This window comes from Lepidochelys kempii, chromosome 2 (assembly GCF_965140285.1).
Source record: "Lepidochelys kempii isolate rLepKem1 chromosome 2, rLepKem1.hap1, whole genome shotgun sequence".
Lineage (NCBI taxonomy): Eukaryota > Metazoa > Chordata > Testudines > Cheloniidae > Lepidochelys > Lepidochelys kempii.
In genome coordinates, this window is record NC_136381.1 from 138,927,636 (window position 1) to 138,955,229 (window position 27,594).

Below are 27,594 nucleotides of genomic sequence, written 5' to 3' on the forward strand. Positions count from 1 at the left end.
TTGAGGCTTAAACGCCAAGGTGCCCTTTTAAAGCAGAACTGATCATAAGACTTGGGGTTGCAATGACTGAATCATGCTGCACCAGAGTGAAATTATAGGCCACTGGTCACACTCAAAGATATAAATAAGTGGGATGCCCCTGAAGAAAATCCTCACAATAAAAAACTCTGTAAAGGGAATGGGCTCCAAGTTATCTTGACTACCTCTCCAAGAAGATCTGTGCTTCAAGGAAGCTGTAATCAAATACTTAGGAACTTTCTAATGGTTTGGTTTCCATTCTAATATGTGAAGGTTTTGAATATTTACATATTTGATCCACATTAGCTCCCTTGTCTAATGAAGATGAAGACAGCAATGTAGTGTATGACTGAGACAGTCAGAATGCAGTGATAGCATTTACAAGTCATGGATCTGTAACTAAGATTCAGCTATTAAGTACAGTACCATGTAAAACAAAACAGAATTATGGTGCTAGGATTATTTGCAGGTGTCACGGTTCCTCCCCCACTCTGAACTCTAGGGTACAGATGTGGGGACCTGCATGAAAAACCTCCTAAGCTTATCTTTACCAGCTTAGGTCAAAACTTCCCCAAGGTACAAAATATTACCCCCGTTATCCTTGGACTGGCCGCTACCACCACCAAACTAATACTGGTTACTGGGGAAGAGCTGTTTGGACGCATCCTTCCCCCCAAAATACTTCCCAAAACCTTGCACCCCACTTCCTGGACAAGGTTTGGTAAAAAGCCTCACCAATTTGCCTAGGTGACTACAGACCCAGACCCTTGGATCTTAAGAACAATGAACAATCCTCCCAACACTTGCACCCCCCTTTTTCTGGGAAATGTTGGATAAAAAGCCTCACCAATTTGCATAGGTGACCACAGACCCAAACCCTTGGATCTGAGAACAATGAAAAAGCATTCAGTGTTTTACAAGAAGACTTTTAATAAAAAATAGAAGTAAATAGAAATAAAGAAATCCCCCCTGTAAAATCAGGATGGTAGATATCTTACAGGGTAATTAGATTCAAAAACATAGAGAACTCCTCTAGGCAAAACCTTAAGTTACAAAAAAGATACACAGACAGAAATAGTTATTCTATTCAGCACAATTCTTTTCTCAGCCATTTAAAGAAATCATAATCTAACACATACCTAGCTAGATTACTTACTAAAAGTTCTAAGACTCCATTCCTGTTCTGTCCCTGGCCAAGACGACTACAGACAGACACAGACCCTTTGTTTCTCTCCCTCCTCCCAGCTTTTGAAAGTATCTTGTCTCCTCATTGGTCATTTTGGTCAGGTGCCAGCGGGGTTACCTTTAGCTTCTTAACTCTTTACAGGTGAGAGGAGCTTTCCCCTGGCCAGGAGGGATTTCAAAGGGGTTTACCCTTCCCTTTATATTTATGACAGCAGGAATTCTGGTTACTGCATAAACCGCTCAAACTACCCCATCAAAGTTTATGGTATCATCAGAAGGCCTCAATGGAATTAATGCACAGTAATTCAGTTGCCTGCAGTATATTTGTCTTCTACCCTATACCCTGTTCCTTGTTTTATTCTGTGATTGGCCAAAAATAAATCTCCGAAGTGAGTTAGTTTTTTGACAGCTATTTTTTTAATGCAGCTATCCTGGTTTTACTAATATTAATTGACAATATAATCTTTGTAAAAATAAATTCCAATATAATCTGAGATATAACATTTAAATAATGCATGTAAAATTTCACTCTGGGTAAAGGTGTCAAATACATTACATAGACACTTATACTCTGTAAAATACAGATGACAATTTCCCATGAGAATATCATTGTTTTTGAAGTCTGAGCAAAGAACAATGTTGGCTTCATCTGCGCTATAACTGCTCACATGACAGCTTCAATAGGGAAAAAGACACATAAGCAGGACCTAACAAACATATGAATAAATATGTATGTAAAATTATTTTAACATTATTTCAGACCACAATTTCCTTTGAGTCAGGGGGACACTCCTTGTCAGTTGTGATTGTTGCATAGATTGGTTTTCTCATTATAATCTGGTAAATTATGGTCTGCAAGGACTTGAGAATTTTAAATGATCTACTAAGAATTTAATGGAATTTTGCTAACAGCACAGAGAAATGTGTACTGCAATACTGGATTCATTTACAGGTTTCTTAGCTGTTAAGGTGACCTTTAATTGGGTCAATCTGCCCATTCGTCATAACTTCAAGACTTGTCAGTTTTAAATGACAAGACGACTATTAAGTGGAGAAGATAGATTGTCGCCTTACATAACTAATTTTAAAAAATGTAAAATTCTTTAACACAAATTGCCGTCCCTTTGTTCTTTCTATTACATTGATAATTGCTTGTAAAATATGCAAACAAAAGCATTACGTCATGTAACTAAACTTTAGTTATTTAATGAGCTTTTTCTCTTCTTTTTCATCCCTCAGAACAGGCTTGCTTGTATAATTGCTAAGTGCCTACTTGGTGCTGCTGAGCAGAAATTACTTAGTGGCTTACAAGAGGCAGCAGTTAAAATCTTTCAGAATTGGACCTTTCTAGTTTTATTCAGCTTGAGCATGATTTAACAATTAAAAGCTTGTTATGGATACGTAGGTTGGAGTGATTTTTCTGAACAGATCCTATGCCTATAGGATGGATTCAATGCAAGTGTCCATCAATTTTTGATATGTCTGTCTTTGAGATGGTTTACTACATGGTATACTACAGCAGCAACAGTGATAATCCCTTTCCTTCCTCTCGATTTCATAGACAATCAAACCTGCAGACATTGCCACTGTCCGTACACTGGGCCGACCTCCTCATCTTATCATGCGTATTATGGACTGCGTGCTCCTGCTGTTCCAGAGAAAAGTGAACGGTGTGAAAGTGGACCAGGAGAAAAGCTGCACCATCCCATCATGGCAGGAATCACTGAAATTGATGACAGCAGGAAACTTCTTACAGAACCTGCAGGTACTTTAAAAACATAAAGAAGAAAAATGGGTTGTCTGATGACTGTAGCAGAACAAATGTTGTAAGAAGTGTATGTTATTTATTTCACTTTAAAAGTTATGGGGTTTCGACCCATTGTGTTGCAGAGAAACAAATACTGGGCATAATCGTACAGTTTTCACTCAAAGGAAATGTCTGTTGATTTCCCATCTGAGTTTTGTCTAAGTAAGGATTGTGGGATTGGGCTCATTGTCAGATAATTTGCTAAGGCATTGCGGGTAGTTATGTTATCTATTTGCTTAAATCACAGGCCATTTACAAATTAGGATGTGCCAAATAAATTGTCGGTGTGTTTTTTAAAACACCTTTGGATAAGCTGACTGATGTGTGGTAATACAGTGTGGCTAAATTGTTCTCTCCATGATGTCTCCAGCAATTCCCAAAAGACACAATCAATGAAGAAGTTGTGGAGCTTTTGAATCCTTACTTTGAAATGGTAGACTATAACATTGAAATGGCAAAGCGAGTGTGTGGGAATGTGTCTGGCCTCTGCTCATGGACCAAGGCTATGGCTGCATTTTTTTCTATCAACAAAGAAGTGTTACCCTTAAAGGTAAGTCTGTATTGGTAAGCCAGTGGGAGGTATGCATAAATAACACTGTGGGATTTGGCCCAGTGGGCAAACTACTAACTCCAGCATGTGTCTAAGGGGACCCACCACCACAAAAGCAAAAATTCCACAAAAGGGCTCACCCAGTTACTTGTGGGTTTTTAAACAATAAGCATATACATAAGTCGATCCTGGTTTAGTAAAGCTTTTAAGCATGTGCTTGAATGATTTGCTGAACCGGGGCTAATGGGCTCTTTTTCTCTATTTTTTTTAATGAAGTAGAACAGCCCTATCTTACTCACAGAATCTGCTCCCTGTGTATATTTAGCCATGTCTGTTCACTTGGGTGGAAAAAAATTGTGCTGACCACATTTGACGCCTGTAAGAGCTGCAGAACTGAAACAGGTATGGCATAGGGAACTGGATTCTGTTGCATCTATTTCTTGTGTATCCATAGAACAACTAATGTAGGAGCTATACGCGTAGCACTGAGGGAATAACTAGGCCTGCGGAACCTTTATGACAGGTGATGGAAGGAAGCAGAGGGAAAGAACCCAGTTACTTACAGATCCAAGGAGCAGTTTACAGGGCAGGCAGTTCTAAATATGTATTCCTTTTATGTTTATAAACTAAGCATATTAGATCTGAAAATCACTTACACAATAAATATGAAACTTCAAACTGCCATTTCCACAGAGTTGAAGTGTTTTCTGGGCATTTGGCTGTGCCATTTCTGTTCTCAGATAGATGTACTGAGAGAGAAATTTTTGAAAGTAACATCCACCTTTTCATAAACAAACCTGGATTTGTTCACAGTTGAAGTATTTATTTATCTAACAATGAGACTTGTAGGTGCAAATACAAACTTCATGCAAAACTGAGTAAATCATAATTAACCAAATGCCTCCAGAATTGTAAAATCTGAAATTTAGTAAAATAAAATACGAATGTTGGGGACATTTCCTTAGGGCTGGTTTGGACACCAGTATAAGTTGGAGCAGCTTGAGAGCTAATTTTACCAACACCAGCAGGAATGGCCCCCTAGGAACCATGATTCCAGTTGGCTGTTGCAGGAGTGCAAGGCATTGCTGTCTTATCTCAATGCTGCTCCTATATTGAGGGGACCCAGGAGTGAATGGTGTGGAGCTGTCTCTGCTAGCTTCATAAGTCTCTATGTCAAAGGAATCCCCAGCTACTCCGTACATGGCCGTTTTCCAGTTGCTTTCTGCTGACTGAGCAGGGCAAAGCATAAGGCCAAGGACCTGGCCTGCCTACGACCCTTTATTTACATTCACAAAATTCTTAATGTAAGCATGGGACTTATATAATAAATTAGGGCACTACATGACCTTTAGTACTGGCTTGTTAGTACCGTCTTTTAGAAGAAATGGTTGATTATCTCCTTTATACTTTGAGACCTTTCAAAGAACAGATTGATACTCAGTAAGAAGGAATTAGAAGGACATGATCTGAGCATGGAATAGCAATTGGTCTGTGATGTTCATATTTGAATTCAGTAATGTGTTCTCTGTACACATGTAGTCTGAGAAAATGTGGAGGGTCATCTGAATGAAATTCTTTATCCACTCCTACGAAGTGATTTACCACAGAATTGCAGCTGAGAATTGTAGCAGAATTCAGTCTGTCAGACAATTGAATTGAAAGGATTCTGAGTAATAGCTCAATTATACAGATCAGTTTAGATTTTAAATATAATGCTGTGAAGCTTTAATTGAGATGTGCTTTATACCAAATGCTTTGAAACATTTTGCGTATGAATTTGCTTTGCATATGTATATTTTGTAGGCTAATTTGGCAGTCCAGGAGAATCGCCTTGCCACTGCCATGCTAGATCTGCAGAAAGCCCAAGCAGAGTTGGATGACAAGCAAGCTGAATTAGATTTTGTACAGGCAGAGTATGAAAAAGCCATGAGGGAAAAACAGGTGCAGTATTCTTTACATTACGATACACTTTGACTGTTTTAGTCATTGATACTACTTATGGAACCACAAAATACAGTGCATCGCCTCAAACTCACTATTGTCCTTTGGAATGGAGAATTTAGGGAACAAAATTTGAATTTTTTGAGGAGATCTTTTTGTCGTTGTTGTTGTTGTTGTTGTTGCTTTCTCATATACTTGCCTGGCCTACTTTTCTGCCTCATTAAAACCCACTGTGTATGTAGCACAAAGCTTCATGCATTGAACGCTGCATTTGCTACATGAATATGTGAATATTTCTGTGCGCAGACATTTGAAATTGTGGACTTTAAGCTCCCGGGCTGGCACATGTCACCCACCTTTCACCAGCACTAACATACATGTGTATAATAAAAAAATTGAAACAAAATTTAAAGGCTCCCATGAAGGGGAACAACCAGAATTTTCCTAATGAGGGGGCCAGAGGGTGCTGGCTTGGATCCTTAGGGTCAAGCACATGATACGGGGGAGGGGGAAGTACATATGTGAGTCTCCCTGGGGTTGTCAGATCTGCCTGAAATGTTCATTCAGAGATGCATTTTGTGACAGTGTCTCAGGGGCAGTAGCTGGGTCCCTTTTGGTCCCCCCCATGCCACGCACAATGACATATAGGAGGTATCCCTATCCCCAGGGGCACAGATGGAAGCTCCCCGCACTGTACAGTGGTATGGGATCTTCCCCTTCTAGGAACCATCTTTTCAAGTCCTCCTCAGCCCTGGACTCCTCCCACCTGTATCAGCCCTGGGGTTCCCATGATGGATCTGTGGTCTGTATTGCTCCAGCTGCTCTGCGCTGCAGATTTGGCCGCCCTCACAGCTGCAGAGAAAGCTCAACTAGCCAGCTTTGACTCAGTTGGGGCAGCCACAGGAGGGACCCAGAGTGCATGATCCTGCACACAGCACCTGTGCCATAGAGTTGCCCACTAGGGGAAGGGACCAGGAGCCACTGGGGTGAGTGTGTGTTCTCTGTGGCCCCCTGTGGGATGTGTGTGGGGGTCTGAGCCTTAGCAGGGTTAATGCATAGTGATGGAGCATTTCAGTTTTACGTGCTATATGCTATGCACTATGACTAAGGCCGTGTTTTAGTCACGGGTGTTTTTAGTAAAGTCATGGACAGGTCACAAAAATTAATGGCCTGTGACCTGTCCATGACTTTTACTATATACCCCTAATTAAAACTTGGGCCGGGAGGCCACGGGTGCTCTGCGGGGGTGGTCTGGGAGTGCCGCGGGTTCTGGGTGAGGTGGCCCAGCCCCTCCACTGGTGCTGGGGGAGAGGTAGGTGGTGGCCCGCGGCCCAGAACCTCCACTGGTGTGAGCGGGTGGGGGAAGGTTGGTGGGGCTTGCAGGCTCACTACCTGGCTCCACGTGTCCCTGCAGCTCCTAGGGGGAGGGGCTGTCGGGGGGGACTCTGTGCACTGCTCCCGCCACAAGTGCCAGCTCCGCAGCTCCCATTGGCCGGGAACCACAGCCAATGGGAGCTTTGGGGGCCGGGCCTGCAGGCAAAGGCAATGTGTGGAGCCCCCTAGACCCTCTGCCCACGAGCTGCAGGGACATGCTGGTGGGAGCCAGGGGACCCCCCCTCAGGTAAACGCTACCCCACATCCAAACCCCTTGCCCCAGCCCTGAGCCCTCTCCCACACACCCAAACTGCTGTTGCTGGCCCAGGGGGCTGCCCAGCCAGGCAGCCCCCGAGCCAGTACCGGCCGCTGCAGAAGTCACACAGGTCATAGAAAGTCAAGGAATCCATGACTTCTGTGACCTCCGTGACAGAAACGCAGCCTTAACTGTGACACTTGGTATATGGTAATGCAGTAAATATTAAAGTACTATTTGTGAGTCATTATGCCATTAAGGGTTTAATTAAGATCAGGTTTTTCCTTCCACTTCCAATCAGTGTTTTTTTGTGTGGTCTATAGACCTTGCTTGAAGATGCAGAACGCTGCAGACATAAGATGCAAACAGCCTCCAGTCTTATAAGTGGTCTAGCAGGTGAAAAAGAGAGATGGACTGAACAGAGTAAAGAGTTTGCAGCACAAACCAAGAGGCTTGTGGGTAGGAATAATTTTTCATTATACAGACTTACTGTGAACTCGTCCTGTGACTATGAACTGGAGTGAAACTAAGGTCACCTGGGTTCTATTCCTGCCCTTCAAGTGGCTTCTTTGGGTGATTCTTTAGCTCTAAAATGATGAGAAAGACTAATTCTCTTTGTAAAGCACTTTTTGTCATCTTTGGGTGTGAAACACTACATAAAAGTAAGATGCACATAGTAAGGTACAAAGTAGTTTGTATAGCATATAAAACTAGTGATAACTCATGATACTTTCATGCTTGTATAGTAATGTTAGGGAGTATAATCTGTGGGCTGCAGCCAGGGTGACATGTTAGTGGTTACTATTACAGAAGCAGCATAGTTTGTATAGCTAAAGATGTTAAGATTTGTGTCTGAAATAGAGATTAATTGTTCTGTATGAATAATACAGTGTATCCTCCCCACACTTAGAGCACTTATTCTTCAAGGATAGAATAACTTTTTGGACAATTTTCCAGTGAATACTTTCAGTTGTAAGTGTATTTACAGTAAGTAACCTTTTTCAGATCCTGCTAATAAATTCATGGTTTTTGAGATAAAAATAGATTTTTCTACACTGTAAAAATTATAAGGAATAAACTACTTTGAAAGTTGACCATGTTGCTTCTATATGTTTACGCTATTGCTCATCAGTTTCTCTCTACACAGTGATAATCATTTAAAAAAATCATCCACTAATACTGTTGTCATAATTTGTCCGAATCTAAACTTTTGATTTAAAAAGAGTTGTTAGCCTTCTAGTCTTGTTTGCAAACTAACAGGATAGTGTTGGAGGATATTTGTGTTGGTTAGTGGAGTGTCCTGATGGTGGGGGACTAGTACTTGGGGACTGGTACTGTACTGTGCGAAGGCTGAACTCACTTTTTTTATTTCCGTGATTTCTATAGTTTGCACTGCTGAGTGGAAATAACTTCAACTACTTAACAGTTAACTATTTTGTTGTTCTTGTCAGGCATTTGGACTGGATTTTGGTCTTCAGTGTCTGTCAAAGCTCTGAATCTACGTTACAAACCACCTTTAAAAATACCAGTTTCACAGGTTTTAAATTTTTCTTCTGATAACATGTAGCGTCCATGGCCACGCAGAATGTAACAGTGGCCATGATGTGCGCCAGGGCCACTGGGAAATTAATGGGAATGAGCTCAAGTTCTTATGCTCCAAAAACCCAAGCCCCTGCCTCTTGAGCTGGAAAAAAAATTAATTTATCTACTAGCTGTATAAAAATGTGGGTTGAACAGTTCAGATTCTGTCCAATAGAGAGCACAGATCTTAATGATTACATTAGCATGCCATGTAGACAACTGCTGTGGAATTAGAAAAATCATGGATACAGCTGAACATGTTACTTTTGTTGCATCAAATCATGGGTGCCTAGAATATATCAAAACATAAGGGTATTCCCTGCTTTCACTCCCATTACTGAAGGAGACACTGGAGCTACTGGCTAAGCAGCAGTTCTGCTGAAAAGGACCTCGGGATTACAGTGGACAAAAAGCTGGATATGAGTCAGCAGTGTGCCCTTGTTGCCAAGAAGGCCAAGGGCATATTGAGCTGTATTAGTAGAATTGCCAGCAGATCGAGGGAAGTGTTTATTCCCCTCTATTCGGCACTGGTGAGGCCACACCTGGAGTATTGCATCCAGTTTTGATCCCCCCACTACAGAAGGGATGTGGACAAATTGGAGAGAGTCTAGCGGAGGGCAACGAAAATGATTAGGGGTTTGGGTCACATGACTTATGAGGAGAGGCTGAGGGAACTGGGATTGTTTAGTCTGCAGAAGAGAAGAGTGAGGGGGGATTTGATAGCAGCCTTCAATTACCTGAAGGGGGGTTCCAAAGAGGATGGAGTTCGGCTGTTCTCAGTGGTGGCAAATGACAAAACAAGAAGCAATGGTCTCAAGTTGCTGTGGGGGAGGTTGGATATTAGGAAACACTATTTCACTAGGAGGGGGGTGAAGCACTGGAATGGGTTACCTAGGGAAGTGGTGGAATCTCCATTCTTAGAGGTTTTTAAGGCCTGACTTGACAAAGCCTTGGCTGGGATAATTTAGTTTGTGTTGATCCTGCTTTGAGAAGGGGATTGGATTAGATGACCTCCTGAGGTCTCTTCCAACCCTAATATTCTATGATTCTATGTTTACACTGTTACAGCTCTGGCATGTGGGATATGGGTAGCTACATGCCAAAGTGTAAAGCCAGCTGCATCCACACTGTGGCGTGTAGCTGTATTCATCAGTGTAAGGCTCTGGCAGCAGGGAGGCAGTGAGATGAACACTGCTAAAAATAGCGGTTAGATGGGAGAGACACTACTTGGGCATGCAGAGAGCCCATGTAATATATTATGCCATAAGTTCTGGCATGTCTTTGTTTACCTAAGCAGTGCCTCACCATCTGTGCTATTATTTATACCTGTGGTAGGGTGTGTGTGCAATATGTGCACTCTACATGTTGCAGTGAGTGAGTGTGCAGTTTAGATGTACCCGGGGATATGGTATTTTCTGCACACACTCCCTGTTTTCTCAGACTAGGTTGGGCTCTCAGCACCGAGTAAGGAGGTGACTGGGGGAAAAACTCTGCTCTTCCATCCTCCTGCCAACAATAGGCACTGTGCTGTTCCTGCCTCCTGCCTGGAATGGCTATTTCTCCTGCACTCCTGCTTTTCAATGTTTCACTGCAGAGCAGGGAGAGGGAAAAAAACCCAAAGCTGAAGGAGACCATCAGCACCAGACCTTCCCCCACCCTGAGGCTTAAGATTAATGATTAAGCAAAGCAAGACAAGAGGGTGACCTCCCTGCACCTTTAAGTGTGGGGAGTATTTGGCTGGCTGGCTGGCTGAATGAAGGGAACAGTGCTTTATGGCTGGGGGGAGAGGAGAACTGTTGCGAAAGGAGACAGTGTGGTGGCTGACTCACCCCCTAGGAATGCAGGGTTTAAAAGGGGCAGCCCTGTACCGAAAGCTCTGTTTTACACAGAGCAGTGTTGGAGGCAGCTAAACTAATTGCTGGCGCCTCCCTGTGGCAGCTGTCCAGTGCCAGTACTCCATAGGGAAGGTATACAGTGACCAGATAAATGGCTTGGAAAAGGACTTAAAAAGAGGTATTCAATAAAGGAATGAACGGGGAGCCGTTAGGGACTCCTATGATTGGTATGGCAGGGAGCCAACCCCCCATTCCTATAGCCCACTTTAACCCTCCTATGAGGGGAGTGGATGGTAAGATCCCGGGAATGGATTTGCTGGAGAGACCTGGATGGAAAAATAGGGGGGAGCTCATGGAAGCCCCCCTGGTATGGTAAGATCCCAGGAATAAATTTGCTGGAGGCTCTTGGATCGAAAAAGAGGGGGAACTGGTAAAAGCCCCCCAGGTAATTATGGAATAAACGTGGGGTTATCTGCACTGTACACTTTTATCTGCCGGTTAGTCCCAGACATCTAATAATAAAGTTGCGGCCTAATTAAAACACATGTCAAATGTCCTTCTTTCGGTATAGTCAGACAACAGATCCTTGCTGGTATGATACACTGGGAACTTTCAGAACATCTTGGAAAGACTAAATTTTTTAAATGGTCCCAAAGTCTCAATAAAATCATGAGGTCAAAATTAGGAAAAAAAACCCAACATTTTCAGTGATATTTTGCACACAGCATAGTCAAGCAAATAAATCTACTCTTACACTATAAATTCTACTGTAGCTCCCATTGGAAGCTTTGCCTGTCTCTCTTGTTTGTTTCCTGGAAGCACATGTATTACTCTAATAGAGCTGCCACAGTGTTTCAGTATCTCGTGTTTTGTTTTGTTTTTTTCAGGCGATGTATTGCTGGCTACAGCTTTTCTATCGTATTCTGGTCCTTTTAACCAAGAGTTCCGCAATCTGTTGTTAAATGATTGGCAAAAGGAAATGAAAACCCGGAAAATCCCATTTGGCAACAACCTAAACCTCACAGAGATGTTGATTGATGCTCCAACCATCAGTGAGTGGAACCTCCAAGGATTGCCAAATGATGACCTATCCATACAGAATGGAATTATTGCCACGAAAGCAGCTCGTTATCCTTTGTTAATTGATCCACAGACTCAGGGAAAAATTTGGATTAAAAATAAGGAAACCAAGAATGAACTTCAGGTAACTTGAATGAAGATATTTTCATAACCTCTAGTAGCTCTTACTTAGCTGCCAAAATGCTTGGCTAATCAGGGGGTTCAGGTTGTAGCTAGCAATTATAATGTTTATCTACTACCTCTGTTGCATGCAGTCAGTGTATACTCTAGGTAGATTTAGCATTGAGCACTAGAGCAAATTCTCTCCTTTGTTGCCTTGTAACCAGGCAAATCTGTTGGTTTCAGTGGGCTTGCTCGAAGCATAGTCCAATGAAGAATGTGGCTGGTAGTGTGCAGATGGAAGACCTGATAAATTCCACAAGGAAAATGTTGGATGCCATAAACCCTAGGAAAATGAAAATGTGTATGCCGTAGTTTGTCTTCTTATAGACTCATAGACCAGAAGGGACCATCATGATCATCTAGTCTGACTGTCTGCACATTGCAGCCACAGAACCTTGCCGGCCCACCCACTCCTGTAATAGACCCCTAACTTCTGGCTGAGTTAATGAAGTCCTCAAATTATGATTTAAAGACTTAGAGAATCCACTCTTTACACTAATTTAAACCAGCAAGTGACCCATGCTCTATGCTGCAGAGGAAGGTGAAAAACCCTCAGAGTCTCTACCAATCGGATTTAGGGGAAAATTTGTTCCCAATCCCAAATATGGCAGTCAGACCCTGAGCATGTGGGCAAGACCCACCAGCAAGACACATGGGAACGAATTCTCTCTAGTAACTCAGAGCCCTGTCCATCTATTGTCCCATCACTGGCCCTTGGAGATATTTTCTGCTAGCAGTTGCAGATTGGCTACATTCCATTGTAGGGAGTCTCTTCAGACCATCCCCATCCATAAATTTATCAAGCTCAATCTTGAGGCCAATTAGGTTTTTTGTCCCCACTGCTCCCCTTGGAAAGCTGTTCCAGAACTTCACTCCTCTGATGGTTAGAAACCTTCATCTAATTTCAAGGCTAAATTCATTAATGGCCAGTTTATATCCATTAGTTCTTATGTCAATATTGGCACTTAACTTAAATAACTCCTCCCTCACGCTGGTATTTATCCCTTTGATATATTTATAGAGAGCAATCGTGTCTCCCCTCAGCCTTCTTTTGATTAGGCTAAACAAGCCAAGGTCTTTGAGTCTCTCCTCTCGTAAGGTAGGCTTTCCATTCCTTGGATCATCCTAGTAGCCCTTCTCTGCATCTGTTCCAGTCTGAATTCATCCTCCTGTGAGCTGGCCGTGCGCTCACTCCTCCTCCCCAAGAGCCTCCTGCATGCCACAGCTGAACAGGAGGTGCGGGGAGTGAAGGGGAGGCACTGATTGGTGGGGCTGCCAGTGGGCAGGAGGCACTGGGAGCGGAGGGCGGGGGGTGGGGTGCTGATGGGGGGCTGCTGACGTATTACTGTGGCTCTTTGGAAATGAGCGTTGGTAAATTCTGTCTCCTTCTCAGGCTCAGGTTGGCCACCCCGATCTATCCCTTTCTTAATTATTTCCAGCATTCTGTTTGCTTTTTTGATTGCCACTGTACATTGAGTGGATGTTTTCAGAGGACTATCCACAGTGACTCCAAGACCTCTTTCTTGAGTGGTAACAGTTAATTTAGACTCCATCATTTTATGTGTATAGTTGGGTTTATGGTTAATGATGTAGGTTTGTGGATATTTAGAAGGAGCGCCTCCCAAGCATGAGCCTTGTACTTATCTGTAACTGGTACCTGAAAGTTCTGCATCTCTTATATATTGGTAACAATTGTATAACTAATGATATTAATGAAGTATTAGTGGATTTGAATTAGGCAAGAGCAAACAAACTAGACTGTGATGATTTATCATCTTATTGGTCTTGTATTGTTGGGGTGAGAAAAGCAGCTGAGTTTTAAGCTTAAAAAGCAAAGCTGATGCATGATTTGCACTATGCAAAACATTTTACACAGGAAAAAGTTAAATTTAGGTTGGGTTCACCACCGCTGTATCCCACTTTTACTCTAGTGGAATTAAACCAGTTCAAAACTGGAGTACCAAGATGATGAATCATGTTTGTGAACTTTTGGACCAAGTTTATGAATTGGTACATTATGAAATGTACATGAGAGGGGCATTGCTGGTACATGGTGGCATATATCACATAGGTAGATGTGCAGGTGAACGAGCCTCTGATAGTGTGGCTGATGTGATTAGGTCCTATGATCGTGTCCCTTGAATAGATATGTGGACAGCGTTGGCAACGAGCCAACAACATCATTAAATTAGGGTTGAATAAAGAGTGGGAGTGGATGAGTCGTTACACAAACAAAAAACAATTTCCCCATGCTAATTTCCCCCTATTGTTACTCACACCTTCTTGTCAACTTTTGAAATGGGCCATCCTGATTATCACTACAAAAGTTTTTTTTCTCCTGCTGATAAGAGCCCACCTTAATCGATTACTCTCATTAGCGTTGGTATGGCAACCTCCATTTTTTCATGTTCTCTGTGTGTATATATATCTATATCTGTATATCTTCCTACTGTATTTTCCACTGCATGCATATGAAGAAGTGGGCTTTAGCCCATGAAAGCTTATGCTCAAATAAATTTGTTCGTCTCTAAGGTGCCACAAGTACTTCTCGTTCTTTTTGCTGATACAGACTAACACGGCTACCACTTTGAAACCTATAACCATAGTAAACATACCAAAAACATTTTGTTTTACCAGTGCTCTCATAACAGAGTGTGGCGTAATATACTGGCTATATGTCATATTTCTAGATCACGTCTCTGAATCACAAGTATTTCAGAAACCACTTAGAGGACAGCCTTTCTCTTGGAAGGCCACTACTGGTTGAAGATGTTGGGGAAGAGCTTGATCCAGCATTGGATAATGTTTTGGAGAAAAACTTCATCAAAACTGGTTCTTCCTATAAGGTAAAAGAAGAAAATATAACTGTAAGGGAGTGCATTCAAATATTAAAATAATGCTAATTCTCTACAGCTATGATAGCCTTATGTTTGGATTTGTGGATAACCAAGATATTTAAACCTTGCATTTTCTTCTTCTGTTAGTCTTAAACGGGATTATAAGCATTAGAATCCTATTTAAAACCCCATTGTGCTGTCTTGTAAATTAATTATTGCATGTATAATTGTGCAGAAATTACAGAATCAGACAAGTTTCTGAACGAGTAGCTTGAGGCACTGCATGGATATTTTCTTTGCACAATTTTTTAATATAGAATTGGCTTTTTAGTTAGATCTTTCCAAAATGCAGTAGCAGAAAAATTTAACTTGTACATTCTGAACTATGTTGTAAGAATGTGACCCTTACTATCAGTGCTTTTCAGTTCATCTGTCTGTTTCATAATATCTCATTGTGTTTTGCAATAAGGTAAAAGTTGGTGATAAAGAAGTGGATGTCATGAATGGCTTCAGAATTTACATCACCACCAAGCTCCCAAATCCGGCATATACCCCTGAAATTAGTGCTCGCACATCCATTATTGACTTTACTGTGACTATGAAAGGTCTAGAAGATCAACTCCTAGGGAGAGTCATTCTCACAGAGAAACAGGTAGGAGGAAAATAATTCCACTGTATTTCTATTCGGTTTAGAATGTACAGACATGTGTGCGTGTGTTGAGGGCAAGTTTCACTTGAGTTAAATTGATTATTCCGTTCTCTCATAATACAGGGTTACTGCTTTTCAGTTCTCTATGAACAACCTTGGGTACAGCCATGTTCAGAGAGCTCTTAAAAATAAGCACAATCATACAACAAAGTTGGTATGATCCTGCAAAAGCTTTCTTGACTTTTTTTGCTTAGTCTTCCCTTTACCCACTGATAGAGGTCTTCTAGTCTGTCTTTCTCAAACATGCACATTTTCTATCGTTTTTGTGTGAGTGCAAAATATACTACTTTGGATTCCAACATATGGTAAATAAAGTTTTCCATTCAAAATATGGTCTTTTAAGGTCAGAGAATCCCTTTAAATCAGTAGCAGTAATTAAAGGACAATGTTTTGCTTTGCTGGTTTGAAGTTCTGACTGCCATCACTTCCCACAGAGATTTAGGTTTTCCTCTGTCATTCCACCACAACCATAGGTTTTTCATAATATGTCCTGGTCTGTAGCCCTGGTGAGATCTTCCATGGTGTACGGTTCCTCCAGGAGCCAGTAGACCAACAATGTTCCATGGTTTGTTTCACCGCAGTCACATGAATCTGGGTCACTGGAATAGCCGCACATCCACATATGGACTTTTGTCCTGTCAACTTTTGTTTGGAAGCAATTTAAAAATAGATCTCTAACCACTGGCTGAGTTACTGAAGCCCTCAAATTATGATTTAAAGACTTTAAGTTAAAGAGAATTGACCATTTACTCTAATTTAAACCCTGTAAGTGATCCATGCCCCAAACTGCAGAGGAAGAGGAACCCCTCGCACCAGGGTCTCTGCCAATCTCACCCAGAGGAAAATTCCTTCCTGACCCCAAATATGGTGATCGGTTAGACCCAAGCATGTGGGCAAGACCCACCAGGCAGATACCTTGGAAAGAATTATCTGTGGTAACTCAGAGACTTCCCCATCTAATGCCCCTTATCTGGCGGTTTTTCTGTTTTCCTTGTGAAAGCTCTCCTGCTATCTGGTGGACTGATTTTAGCAAGAATATAAAAACTGTTCATATTTGTTGGTTTTAGACATCCTGTAATGTAGCAGCAGCTGTCATTTAATATAGGGTTCAGCTTCTTTGTGTGAGCTGATCTTTTCCACACAGGACATGCATATTCAACCATCGAATAAACAAGTGTAAGTGTGGTGGCTCTTAATGTTGCTGGGTTGGTTCCCCATTTTGAATTTGAAAGCTTCCGGAGTATGTCATTCTGGGTGTTAACTTTGCCTTATGTCTTCTCCATGTGTGCCTTGAAGGAGAGAATGCGGTCTAGCGCTACTCAAAGATAGACAGGGATTCCAGCAGTGGGCAAATGGTACCCCATTACAGATGAAGTTGTCTATTGATCTCATGATACCAAAGATGGAACAGGCCTCATTTGCATTTTGGCTTGGTTGGTATGCAATTGGTTCTTGGTGTAATAGACTGAAAGTGCAGACAGTATTGTTGTTAGCATAGTTTTGATCTGGGCATAGATCATCAGCATAGATGAAACTTCTTGTGCCAACATGAATCAGTTGATCATTCATGCAGATGAGGCGTATTGGCAAGAGTATGCTCCCTTCTGGAAGGCCATTTTTCTATTACCATCATCAGGTCCCCTTCTTGTATTGTTCAACATAAAGATGTTGGTTCTCTAATAGAGATCTTATAAATCATAGAAGGTGGTGATCTTTCATCCTTGTTGTCATAAATATACAGGGAAGGGTAAACCCCTTTAAAATCCCTCCTGGCCAGAGGAAAAATCCTCTCACCTGTAAAGGGTTAAGAAGCTAAAGGTAACCTCGCTGGCACCTGACCAAAATGACCAATGAGGAGACAAGATACTTTCAAAAGCTGGGAGGAGGGAGAGAAACAAAGGGTCTGCGTCTGTTGGTATGCTGCTTTTGCCGGGGATAGCCCAGGAATGGAGTCTTAGAACTTTTAGTAAGTAATCTAGCTAGGTATGTGTTAGATTATGATTTCTTTAAATGGCTGAGAAAAGAACTGTGCTGAATAGAATGACTGTTTCTGTCTGTGTGTCTTTTTTGTAGCTTAAGGTTTTACGTAGAGGGATTCTCTATGTTTTGAATCTAATTACCCTGTAAGGTATCTACCATCCTGATTTTACAGAGATGATTCCTTTACTTCTATTAAAAGTCTTCTTGTAAGAAAACTGAATGCTTTTTCATTGTTCTCAGATCCAAGGGTTTGGGTCTGTGGTCACCTATGCAAATTGGTGAGGATTTTTACCAAACCTTTCCCAGGAAGTGGGGTGCAAGGGTTGGGAGGATTTTGGGGGGAAAGACGTGTCCAAACTACGTTTCCCAGTAAACCCAGTTCAAGTTCGGTGGTGGCAGTGGAAATCCAGGGGCAAAGGATAAAATTAATTTGTACCTTCGGGAAGTTTTAACCTAAGCTGGTGAAAGTAAGCTTAGGAGGTTTTCATGCAGGTCCCCACATCTGTACCCTAGAGTTCAGAGTGGGGGAGGAACCTTGACACTTGTGGATAGGGGGATAGTGGTAGATGTGGTATATCTTGACTTTAGTAAGGCTTTTGACACTGTCTTGCATGATCTTCTCATAAACAAACTAAGGAAATAGAACCTAGATGGAGCTACTATAAGGCGGGTGCATAACTGGTTGGAAAATCGTTCCTAGAGTAGTTATCAGTGGTTCACAGTCATGCTGGAAGGACATAATGAGTGGGGTCCCACAGGGATTGGTTCTGGTCTGGTTCTGTTCAATATCTTCATCAATGTTTTAGATAATGGCATAGACAGTACACTTATAAAGTTTGCAGATGATACCAAGCTGGGAGGGGTTGCAAGTGCTTTGGAGGATAGGATTAAAATTCAAAATGATCTGGACAAACTGGAGAAATGGTCTGACGTAAATAGGATGAAATTCAATAAGGACAAATGCAAAGTACTCCACTTAGGAAGGAACAATCAGTTGCGCATGTACAAAATGGGAAATGACTGCCTAGGAAGGAGTACTGCGGAAGGGATCTGGGGGTCATAGTGGATCACAAGCTAAATATGAGTCAACAGTGTAATGCTGTTGCCAAAAAAATTAAACATAATTCTGGGATGTATTAGCAGGAGTATTGTAAGCAAGACACGAGAAGTAATTCTTCCGCTCTGCTCTGGGCTGATTAGGCCTCAGCTGGAGTATTGTGTCCAGTTCTGGGTGCCACATTTCAGGAAAGATGGGGACAAATTGGAGAAAGTCCTGAGAAGAGCAACAAAAATGATTAAGGGTTTAGAAAACATGACCTATGAGGGAATATTGAAAAAAAATTGGGTTTGTTTAGTCTGGAGAAGAGAAGACTGAGAGGGGACATGATAACAGTTTTCAAGTACATAAAAGGTTGTTACAAGGAGGAGGGAGAAAAATTGTTGTTGTTAACCTCTGAGGCTAGGACAAGAGGCAATGGGCTTAAATTGCAGCAAGGGCGGTTTAGGTTGGACATTAGGAAAAAGTTTCAACTGTTAGAGTGGTTAAGCACTGGAATAAATTGCCTAGGGATGTGGTGGAATCTCCATCATTGGATAAACACCTGTCAGAAATGGTCTAGATAATACTTAGTCCTGCCTTGAGTGCAGGGGACTGGAGTAGATGACCTCTTGAGGTCCCTTCCAGTTCTATGATTCTATTACCTTTTGAATGACACTAACAACTCCAATGACCTTCAGAAACAGTTGGTCAGTTGTGCTGACGGCTACATCAGTCTGCAGGCACAGACATATTATTTGGTTATATTGTAGTGGTAGGTGTTCAGCAGGATTTGCAGATTCAGAGAGTCTGACCGGGTCTACAATGTGAGTGCTCCTTCTACGGCCAGTACGGAGATTTATGTACTTCAGCATCTTGTAAGATCAGGCTTCAGTGTTCAGATACTGGAACCTTTTACAGTCGTACCCTATTTTTTTAAAAATAGTCTATTTAGAAAGTAGTTTATTTTGTTGTCAGGTTTGGAGTTCTCATTCCCTGCTGCCAATTCTTGGCCAAAGAAGGGATTTGGAGGTCCTTGTGTTGATTGTATGTGGGAGCTGACCAGCAGATCCTTGGCTATGATTGTCTTGGGTAAGGGAATGGTGGTCTCACTTTGCCTCCCACTGCAGAAGTTCAGCATGAGGGCATTCACTGCTGAGTCAAAGTTGCTAGGAGAACTGCCTCTACAAGCTAGGTTATAGCCTGCACGAATACAGACCAGGGTGCTGCCTGCTGTATGGAGTATGGCAGGAATGGATGAGGGACTCTGTGACACGCTGAGAGTGTGACACTTTGTATAGAAATGCAGGGATCTCTTTAGTCAACCTAGGCTTGGAAGTGCGAACCCTTCAGTAAGATTCTTGGGTACTGAACTGGTGAGCTATGTTGCAAAGTGGTTGCAACTGACTCCAACTGGGATGTAAAGGAGGTCTTTGAGAGAAATCATAAGAACAGTCAAGCTAAGGGAGGAAGCATTCTCGCTCTCTAATATTTTTGTCTGTTAACCTTCAAACAAAGCTTCAGGAAGGAGGCAAATTAGGACACAAACTCTGCGTGTGCATGCTCAGTTAAAGATGTGCTAGGAACTTGACCCTTCAAAGCCTTCTAACCCTTGAGCTTTCCTATCCTGCCTAGGCAGCTGTGTTTTGTTTTGCACTTTACCTTTTCTCCAGTGGCAGTGGCTGCATGTTCCTGCTTTCAACATTTTACTTGCATGAGCTTAAGTTAACGTGTATAAATTTAGAGATGGGTTGTGGCCTCTTGGGAAAACTTCACAGCACATCACAGAACAATCTTTCTCTTTTTCTGATGGAGAAGTTGGTATAAAATAAGCCAAACTCACTACTTTAAGCCAAGCATACTTTCTAAGACTTCAAAGCTGCAGTAGGTTCAAGTATATCAATCCTCCCTGCCTAAAGCCAGTCCAACCCTAAGGTTTGGGGCTTACAATGGGTTATGTTTTTCATGAATGTATCATAATGTTTTCTGGTTCATGACATAAAGTTGTCTGTTTAAATGTAAGATCAAGTTTCTATTTCTATAGTATGTTCTCAAAAAAACCAACAACCCCTCAACAGAGCCATAGAATAATATCTAACAAAGGCGAAATTACTAGTCAAAGGGCAAGTGTGGAGAGATATTCTGCAGCAACAATCATTTCTATGGCCATCTTTTTATATTCTCATCCCTATCTCCTGTTTTATTATTTATTTTATTTTATTATTTATCATTTTATTTATCATGCAAGGACACACAAATTTGAACTGTGAAGCATTTACATTTTTAAAGGGCCAAATGCAATACAATTCTTTACTTAGTTTATATTTCCAAATCACTTAGGGCCTAAATCTTGTAAGATACTTAGCATGCTCATGTCTGATTAAGCCAGTGGGATCTGACGGTGTTCAGCATCAGTGGGATCGTTGGGAGTGCCTTCAAGAGTTGAGCCTACACTGCTAGATATGAAACACTAGTTATTACACTTGAGTTTACTGGAGTTACCTGTGAAACAAATATCCAAGTAGAGTCAATTAAAATGTAAAGTTAGCATGTTTCTGCACCATTTACATCTTGGATGAAAATTAGCCAAATGAAAAACAATTCATCCATTTGTTTCAGAAATGAACTTTTTATTTTGGAACAAATATGTTCCCTGTTTTGATGCTCAACAGATTGCCTGCTACTTAGGGTCCAAAGACATTTCATAACTGCTGCTTTAGTGTGAATTACATTTTGTATTTTCAGATTGCACTTGTTCTCAGCAGTTTTTCTAAGGAAACCATAGTTGTTCTTAAGGCTTTAACTCCTTAAATCAGACTCGCAACACATTTAAATTTAGTTGGGATCAATTTGATTTCTCAGCGGTATTAACTATTACATTTAACAGACCATTACCATCCTTAAAATGTTCTATCTTTTTAACTACACCTTCTTCATCAGACCTGAATAATTCATGCAATGCTTCATAGATTTCTACCTGCTCTCCTCCTGTCACATTTGGCATTGAATGACTTAAGTGAAAGGAATTTCAGCTTCTTTACCTCTTGTCCAGCAAGCCCTCTCCTGAAAATGGTCCTGTGCTTTGGTTGCCTCCCCTTGATGAGGTGATGTTTGTATTATTCTGCAACCACAACCCTAACACTTTCTGCTATGCCCGATGTTTGGAAAGAAGGACTGGCTGCAATTTTCTAGTTAATCATAGTATGGGTAGAAGGGAGAAACCTAAAACAGACAAGAAATTATTCTAATTCCTCCTGGCTGAAACAATACAGGAATGAATGTATATTTGACCTTGGGGTTCTAATTATTACCCTGATTATATGCTAGCAGTTAAGTGGTATAAGTTTCCTTGTAAGCCTAAGTAAATGTAAAGAAAGCTGGATAACGTAACTTAAGTATCACATTTTGTATTGTTTCTAATAATTTTTCTGCAAGTTGATATTTCTTTGAAGTGGGTAAATGAGTTTGGGGAAAAAACTGCTTAAAATGGTTTCATATGTATCTTGGGAACAGATGGAAGCAGACAAAGATAACAACGGAGCATCTTCTGCTTCAGCTGCCACATCTCAAAGAAGTAATGCTAATTGAAAATCCTCCTGTTTTAGAAAGGGGAAATTTTACATGATGAAAGGGAGAGAATGATGGGACTGGTTAGCAGCTGCCTGCATTATGCCCATTTCTATTATGTGAGCTTTTCCACCTACCTTTGCCAATGCACGGTAGGCCTCATTTACAATGCCCCGTACTGTTCCACTCCCAGGCTTTCACTGCGAAGAGACTACAGACTCTGCTTGATTGGCAGCTACATCATTTCCTATGTAGGTTGTTACTGATGGGTGTAGGGACACAACCTTTTCTATTTCACCTGTGGCATAGAGGCTCTTGAACTCAAATCTGCAGAAGTGAAGAGCAATTTGCATTAAACTACTTTAGCATAGAGACTGCTTCCAAAGTTTCAAGCAAAAGCATTTTCGTCACCCAGCAAAGAAAATGTATCACTAAACAGTCATCTCCCAAATTAATGCACTCCAGTATATCTGAGCATTATATGAAGGTAATATACAGATATGTCTAGTAAAGCTGGAGTACCTTAATATCAATAAGTAAGATGCAAGGAATGCTAAAATAATTAGAATTTTCCTTTATGCTTGGGAATAAATTTGGCTTCCAAACAATAGCTCAGTATTACCTCTGGTACTGTAGAATCTCTTGCCAGCCTCTCTGCGGCCACAAGTTTGTTAGGGAGGAATCAGTCTGGGTATGAGAGGTCTTTGTATCAAGGTGGCCCAAAAGTTGCAGAAAGGTTAATTAGATCTGGGAATGTGGTTCTTCCAGATTATGGGATTACACACACTTAGTGAAGTATATGTCAAAGTACCTTCCTGAATCATAGCTTTATTGAAGACTGTCCTGGTTTTTGTCACTTTTGTCTGGAAAATCTCTTACTTGAAACAAACCGAGAGCAAAACTCTCTTTGCAAACTTTTAATTCTAACCAGGTGCCACCTCTTACCCAATTAAGTAGTTTCAGTGCTTAGATATTTCTGGGTGGGATGCCAACAAGCAGCATGAACCCACTTGGATTAGTGCCTGAGGAATTATGGGATTCTAGTATTTGTGGATGTGTTGCAGCTTGTGCCTATACAAATAGATCTAAGTTAGAACACAACAGGCTAGATTGAGATGTCTATTGGAGAAATGTTGATTACGGGTAAGATATTTTCTATTATCCTCTGTTATCCACTGATTTTGTTCTTGGCCACATCCTACAGCGGTGATATGTATATACAATTCATTGTCTTGCGGTAGCTAGTTTTACCATTGGGCCCTACTATTAAAAGAATGTCGATAGAGTTTGTAAGTGGATTTAACTTGAATATTCTTGGGATGTGACTAACTGAAGTCTTTCTGGTTATAGAATGGTGAATCTCATGCATATTTCTATTAACAGTATAAACTTGTTTAAAGTGCTAGGTAACACACTTTTTAAAAAAAAACAGGGGGAAGATATTGGGACAAATTTGTTCTCAGGGAGACTAAATATAAATCTGAAGTAATTCCAGTCAAGCTACTCCAGATTTAAACTCGTTTCAGTGAGAGCACTCTGTATCATTGGTAGTTAGAACAATAATTTACTCTTGGTAAACATGGGCTGATCTCGAGAATTGCTTTTCACTGTAACAGGAGCTAGAAAAAGAGAGAACTGATCTCATGGAAGATGTGACTGCCAACAAGAGAAGGATGAAAGAGCTAGAGGATAACCTGCTCTATCGACTGACAAGCACACAGGGGTCTCTGGTGGAGGATGAGAGTCTGATCACTGTATTGAGTAACACCAAGAAGACTGCTGAGGAAGTGACACAAAAACTGCAGATTTCTGCTGAGACTGAAATACAGATCAACTCAGCCCGTGAGGAGTACAGACCCGGTGAGCTGGAATCCCTGATAATGAAAGACAAATGTGACAAGCAAGTGAGAAAAGAGCAATGCTAGAGTGGGAGAAATGAGGATGAGAGCATGAAGAAAAAAGGGATTATACAAATAACAGGGGAACTGTGTTTCCCTGTAAATGAAATGGATAAGACAAATAGCATATTGATCTGTTGTGGAAAAATATATCAATTTATGCTGTGTTAATCACATGCTGAACTCTTACCAATTCCCAATGAAAAATCAGTTATAAGGCTAACTTCTGTGCCTATATACACTGTGGGTGCAGATCCAAAAAGTGACCTGGGAAGAGACAGCCCAGTTTTATACTACCTTCCAACCCACAAAATTTTGGCATTTTGTAGGCTGCCAACCTGATTAGTGTTGAGGAAAGAGCATATACTTGTCTGTAGCATCCTAACATCCCTTAGTCTTAATGTGTTGAGCTTTTATTTGGGCACTACTGTAGTATTGTAAATGCTTCATTCATTCTTGATACTTTGCTCCTAAATTAGCTCAATAGTTAAAAATGGAACGTGATTACACATTATCCTTATGTAGAAGACTGCAGTAACAAGGGGACACAGATACATTGTGGTGTTTTTAACAGAATGCATTAATTTATTATAAATCTTAGCAATTTTAGAATTTGATCACTGAAGTCAAGAGACCTCCTCTGGAACAATGGCAAGGTCCTTACATATTTTATACATTTTGTATTCTGTGCTTTACTTTTGGATTAGTTATTTCTGGAATGAAAAGTTCCAGGTAGTGTTCAGTTGGGACTTCTCTGCATTTTGAGAGATTCGTGAAATGGTATTTGTTACATAGTGTAAGAACATGCAGGGTTAGAACCTGGGACTATAGGGGTGTGGCTGATGCCTCCGTATCACCACTGGAGGTTTAGGCTGGGCATCCGTGGGAGGACCCTGTAAAGCTAGATTAGACAGGAAGTACCACCCAGCAGGGCCTGTGGGGCAGTCACTCACACACCAGTGGCTGGCCAGTATATAAACCAGGAAGCCATAAAGGGAATCTGATGAGGAACAACACAGACTGCCTGCCTGCTTCTGCTCCAGACCCCACTTGCACTAGAATAGACCCTAGACGTGGCTTCAGACCCTGGTTTCTCCTCGACTTTGCTATTCGATTGCTGTCTGTAACCTGGTGCCCATTCCTGATCTCCTGGTAACCTGACTCCTGTTCCGACCGCTAGCTTAGCCTGCTCACGTCCTGGTCATGACAAATAGCAATACTCCTTCAGAATGTTGGAAAACCCTGGCTGCTGAATGCCTGGTTAGAGTAAAATGAGTTACAATGTAGTTGGCCTGGTTCTCTTATGGCTGGTATGATAGGATATCTAAGATGTGCATTTGGAAACTCAGTTGGCGCTTAAGCACAACCAACAAGATTTTGTACATTTAAGTGCTGATCTGAGTATCCGAATGCAGCATTTAGGTACCCTCTGAGTGTACTCATATGGGGAAACTGGGTGTTGCATCAGATGTACTAGTTATAGAAAACACGCTTTTAATTATTTACTGACCTGTAAATGAGACTAGAATTAACACTAGACCACGTATGAATGGTTAATGATATAGCAACTACAAGTTTGTTAGTTGTCATCATTAACATTGTTATACTTGATGCACTCAGTTTAGAGATCTGCATTTTTGTTTTGTTTTGCATTTTCTGCTTTAAGCACAGCCTTTCTCTTCCTCTTTCAGTTGCAACAAGAGGGAGCATTCTATATTTCCTTATAACTGAGATGAGTATGGTCAATGTGATGTATCAGACTTCTCTTCGACAGTTTCTGGGACTCTTTGACCTTTCTCTAGCCAGGTAACTAACATTATTGAAAGATCAGCTGACTGTTGTCCCCTTGAAAAGGACTGTTGTAAACTGAATTAGTGTTCCTCCGAAAATGGGGCTTTCCTGCTTCTATTTCATTATGCTATCACATGTGGAAGCAGAGAACTCGGAAAAGAACTTGCTTACCAATACTTCTTAAGCTTTGTCTGTTGATTTTGGTATGAGCAGGTTTTTAGTCCACTATGAGACCATTCTTTCCAATGCAAATAGATCTAGTCAGTGGTAAGGACTCTGATAAGTTGCTTCAGTTTTAGGGTCTGTTTTAGTATTCTGCTGTCTGGTAATATATCTTGGTGACCTATTCATTTTTGAAATGTTCAGGATGGTGAACTAGAACTTCCTGCATACTTGCCCTACTCCTTTCCAGAAAATCCTTTCTATAAACTTAAACCATAAAGGTGCTGAACTACATTTTCCTTTTGAACAGGTCTGTCAAGAGCCCAATTACGAGTAAGAGAATTGCTAATATAATTGAGCATATGACCTATGAAGTATATAAGTATGCTGCCAGGGGACTTTATGAGGAGCACAAATTCCTGTTCACCTTGCTGCTTACCTTGAAAATAGACATGCAGAGAAACAGAGTGAAGCATGAAGAGTTCCTGACACTTATTAAAGGTCAGAAAATCTGTATAAATAGAAAGTGTGCAAATACATTATTGTGCAATATCTATGAGTCATTCTTTTATAGGTACAGTTTTTCCACCTGTCAGATGTTACTGTTTCTGAAAAATCAGAGGAATTAAAGAATGCACACTAAACATCCCGTTTAATGACTCATTATCATATTGTACTGATAATTTATGGGAATAATATTGAACTTCAATAATGTAGGTGTTGGGAATTAAAGAGGTGATAAAAGGTGAAAGAGCAATCTCATTATAGCAGGATTCAAGATGACTTTGCAGTAGGTAGTCCAAGTACTATCCAGCATGCATGTGTTTTTTGGTCAAAGAATTTGAAAAAAGAGACGTGGACACTAAAGGACCCTTGGCTTTTTAGTAAATGCAGAGGGTTCACAGGGGAAGTGAAACTGAAAATAATGTAAAACAATTCTTAATAACCTAAAAAGCTTTTCTGTACAAAAAAATGTTATGACTTTAGTGACGTAACCTCATGCAATTGCCATGTGCCCCCATTGGGAATCTAAGCATCATTCCCTGCCCCCTTTCCCAGGGGATACTGGTCCTGTTTCTAGCCCATTAAGGTAGTAGACTTCACAGACAACACTCTTATGGTTTAAAAGGAAAACTTGTTTCTTTGTTCATGCTGAATCTTGCCCCTCAGGCAGGGCTGACTTTTGAAGGGAACTGAAGGTTGGCTTCAAGGAATGGCAGTTTGTTTGAGGCTGCTCAAGACACAGGAGTGTTAGAAAAAGTCTTCAGGAGGCAAACTAGTAAGCAGAGACGAAATGAGGTGGTCCAAGATGTGTGGTAAATGTACTCATTACAAGACTACAGTTGATACTTGGCTTCTCCAGTGTTGACTAACCGAAGTTGGTGCAAAAGTTTTTATACACAACATAGCTTCTCCTTGCCCATTTCTCTTCAAGAAGTCAGTGATTCAGGTAGATCTTCCTCCTCCATCCTAATCTAGCTTGAAGTGAACTTCAGGGGAGATAAATGACCTTTGGATAATTGAGCTTTGAATAATTTAGTTTTTTCTGTATTCATTTTACACACACAAAAAAGTAAAAATTAAAAGGCCAGCTTTTTTTTTAAAAAATATCTTGTGTAAACTAAGATTTGTCACTTCAATGAAACTAGATTTCAATTTTGACAGGGCTCTTGCATGTTCAAAAATCTTTTTTTCGTGTGTGTGTGTGTGTGTGTGTGTGTGTGTGTGTGTGTGTAAAAAAAACTAGATTTGGTTGAAATGCCTCATGTTTTCAATTCTCAAAGTTTGTTCATACAAATTTAAAGTTTTTCTGATTAAAATTAAA

The 27,594-nt window shown here is 41.0% G+C and overlaps 1 protein-coding gene across 6 annotated transcripts in view; it reads left to right on the top strand.

The window, feature by feature from the left end:
* Positions 1–27,594, top strand: part of DNAH5 (dynein axonemal heavy chain 5) — a 307,171-nt gene that overhangs the window by 231,305 nt on the left and 48,272 nt on the right. For all 6 annotated transcript variants that reach the window (XM_073332323.2, XM_078851640.1, XM_078851639.1 and 3 more), the window contains 10 exons: positions 2,765–2,968; positions 3,381–3,560; positions 5,364–5,501; positions 7,455–7,590; positions 11,435–11,751; positions 14,480–14,635; positions 15,096–15,278; positions 23,535–23,778; positions 25,508–25,622; positions 26,080–26,270. In XM_073332323.2, the coding sequence (XP_073188424.2) occupies positions 2,765–2,968; positions 3,381–3,560; positions 5,364–5,501; positions 7,455–7,590; positions 11,435–11,751; positions 14,480–14,635; positions 15,096–15,278; positions 23,535–23,778; positions 25,508–25,622; positions 26,080–26,270 (1,864 nt within the window). The remainder of the gene's footprint in view (positions 1–2,764; positions 2,969–3,380; positions 3,561–5,363; positions 5,502–7,454; positions 7,591–11,434; positions 11,752–14,479; positions 14,636–15,095; positions 15,279–23,534; positions 23,779–25,507; positions 25,623–26,079; positions 26,271–27,594) is intronic.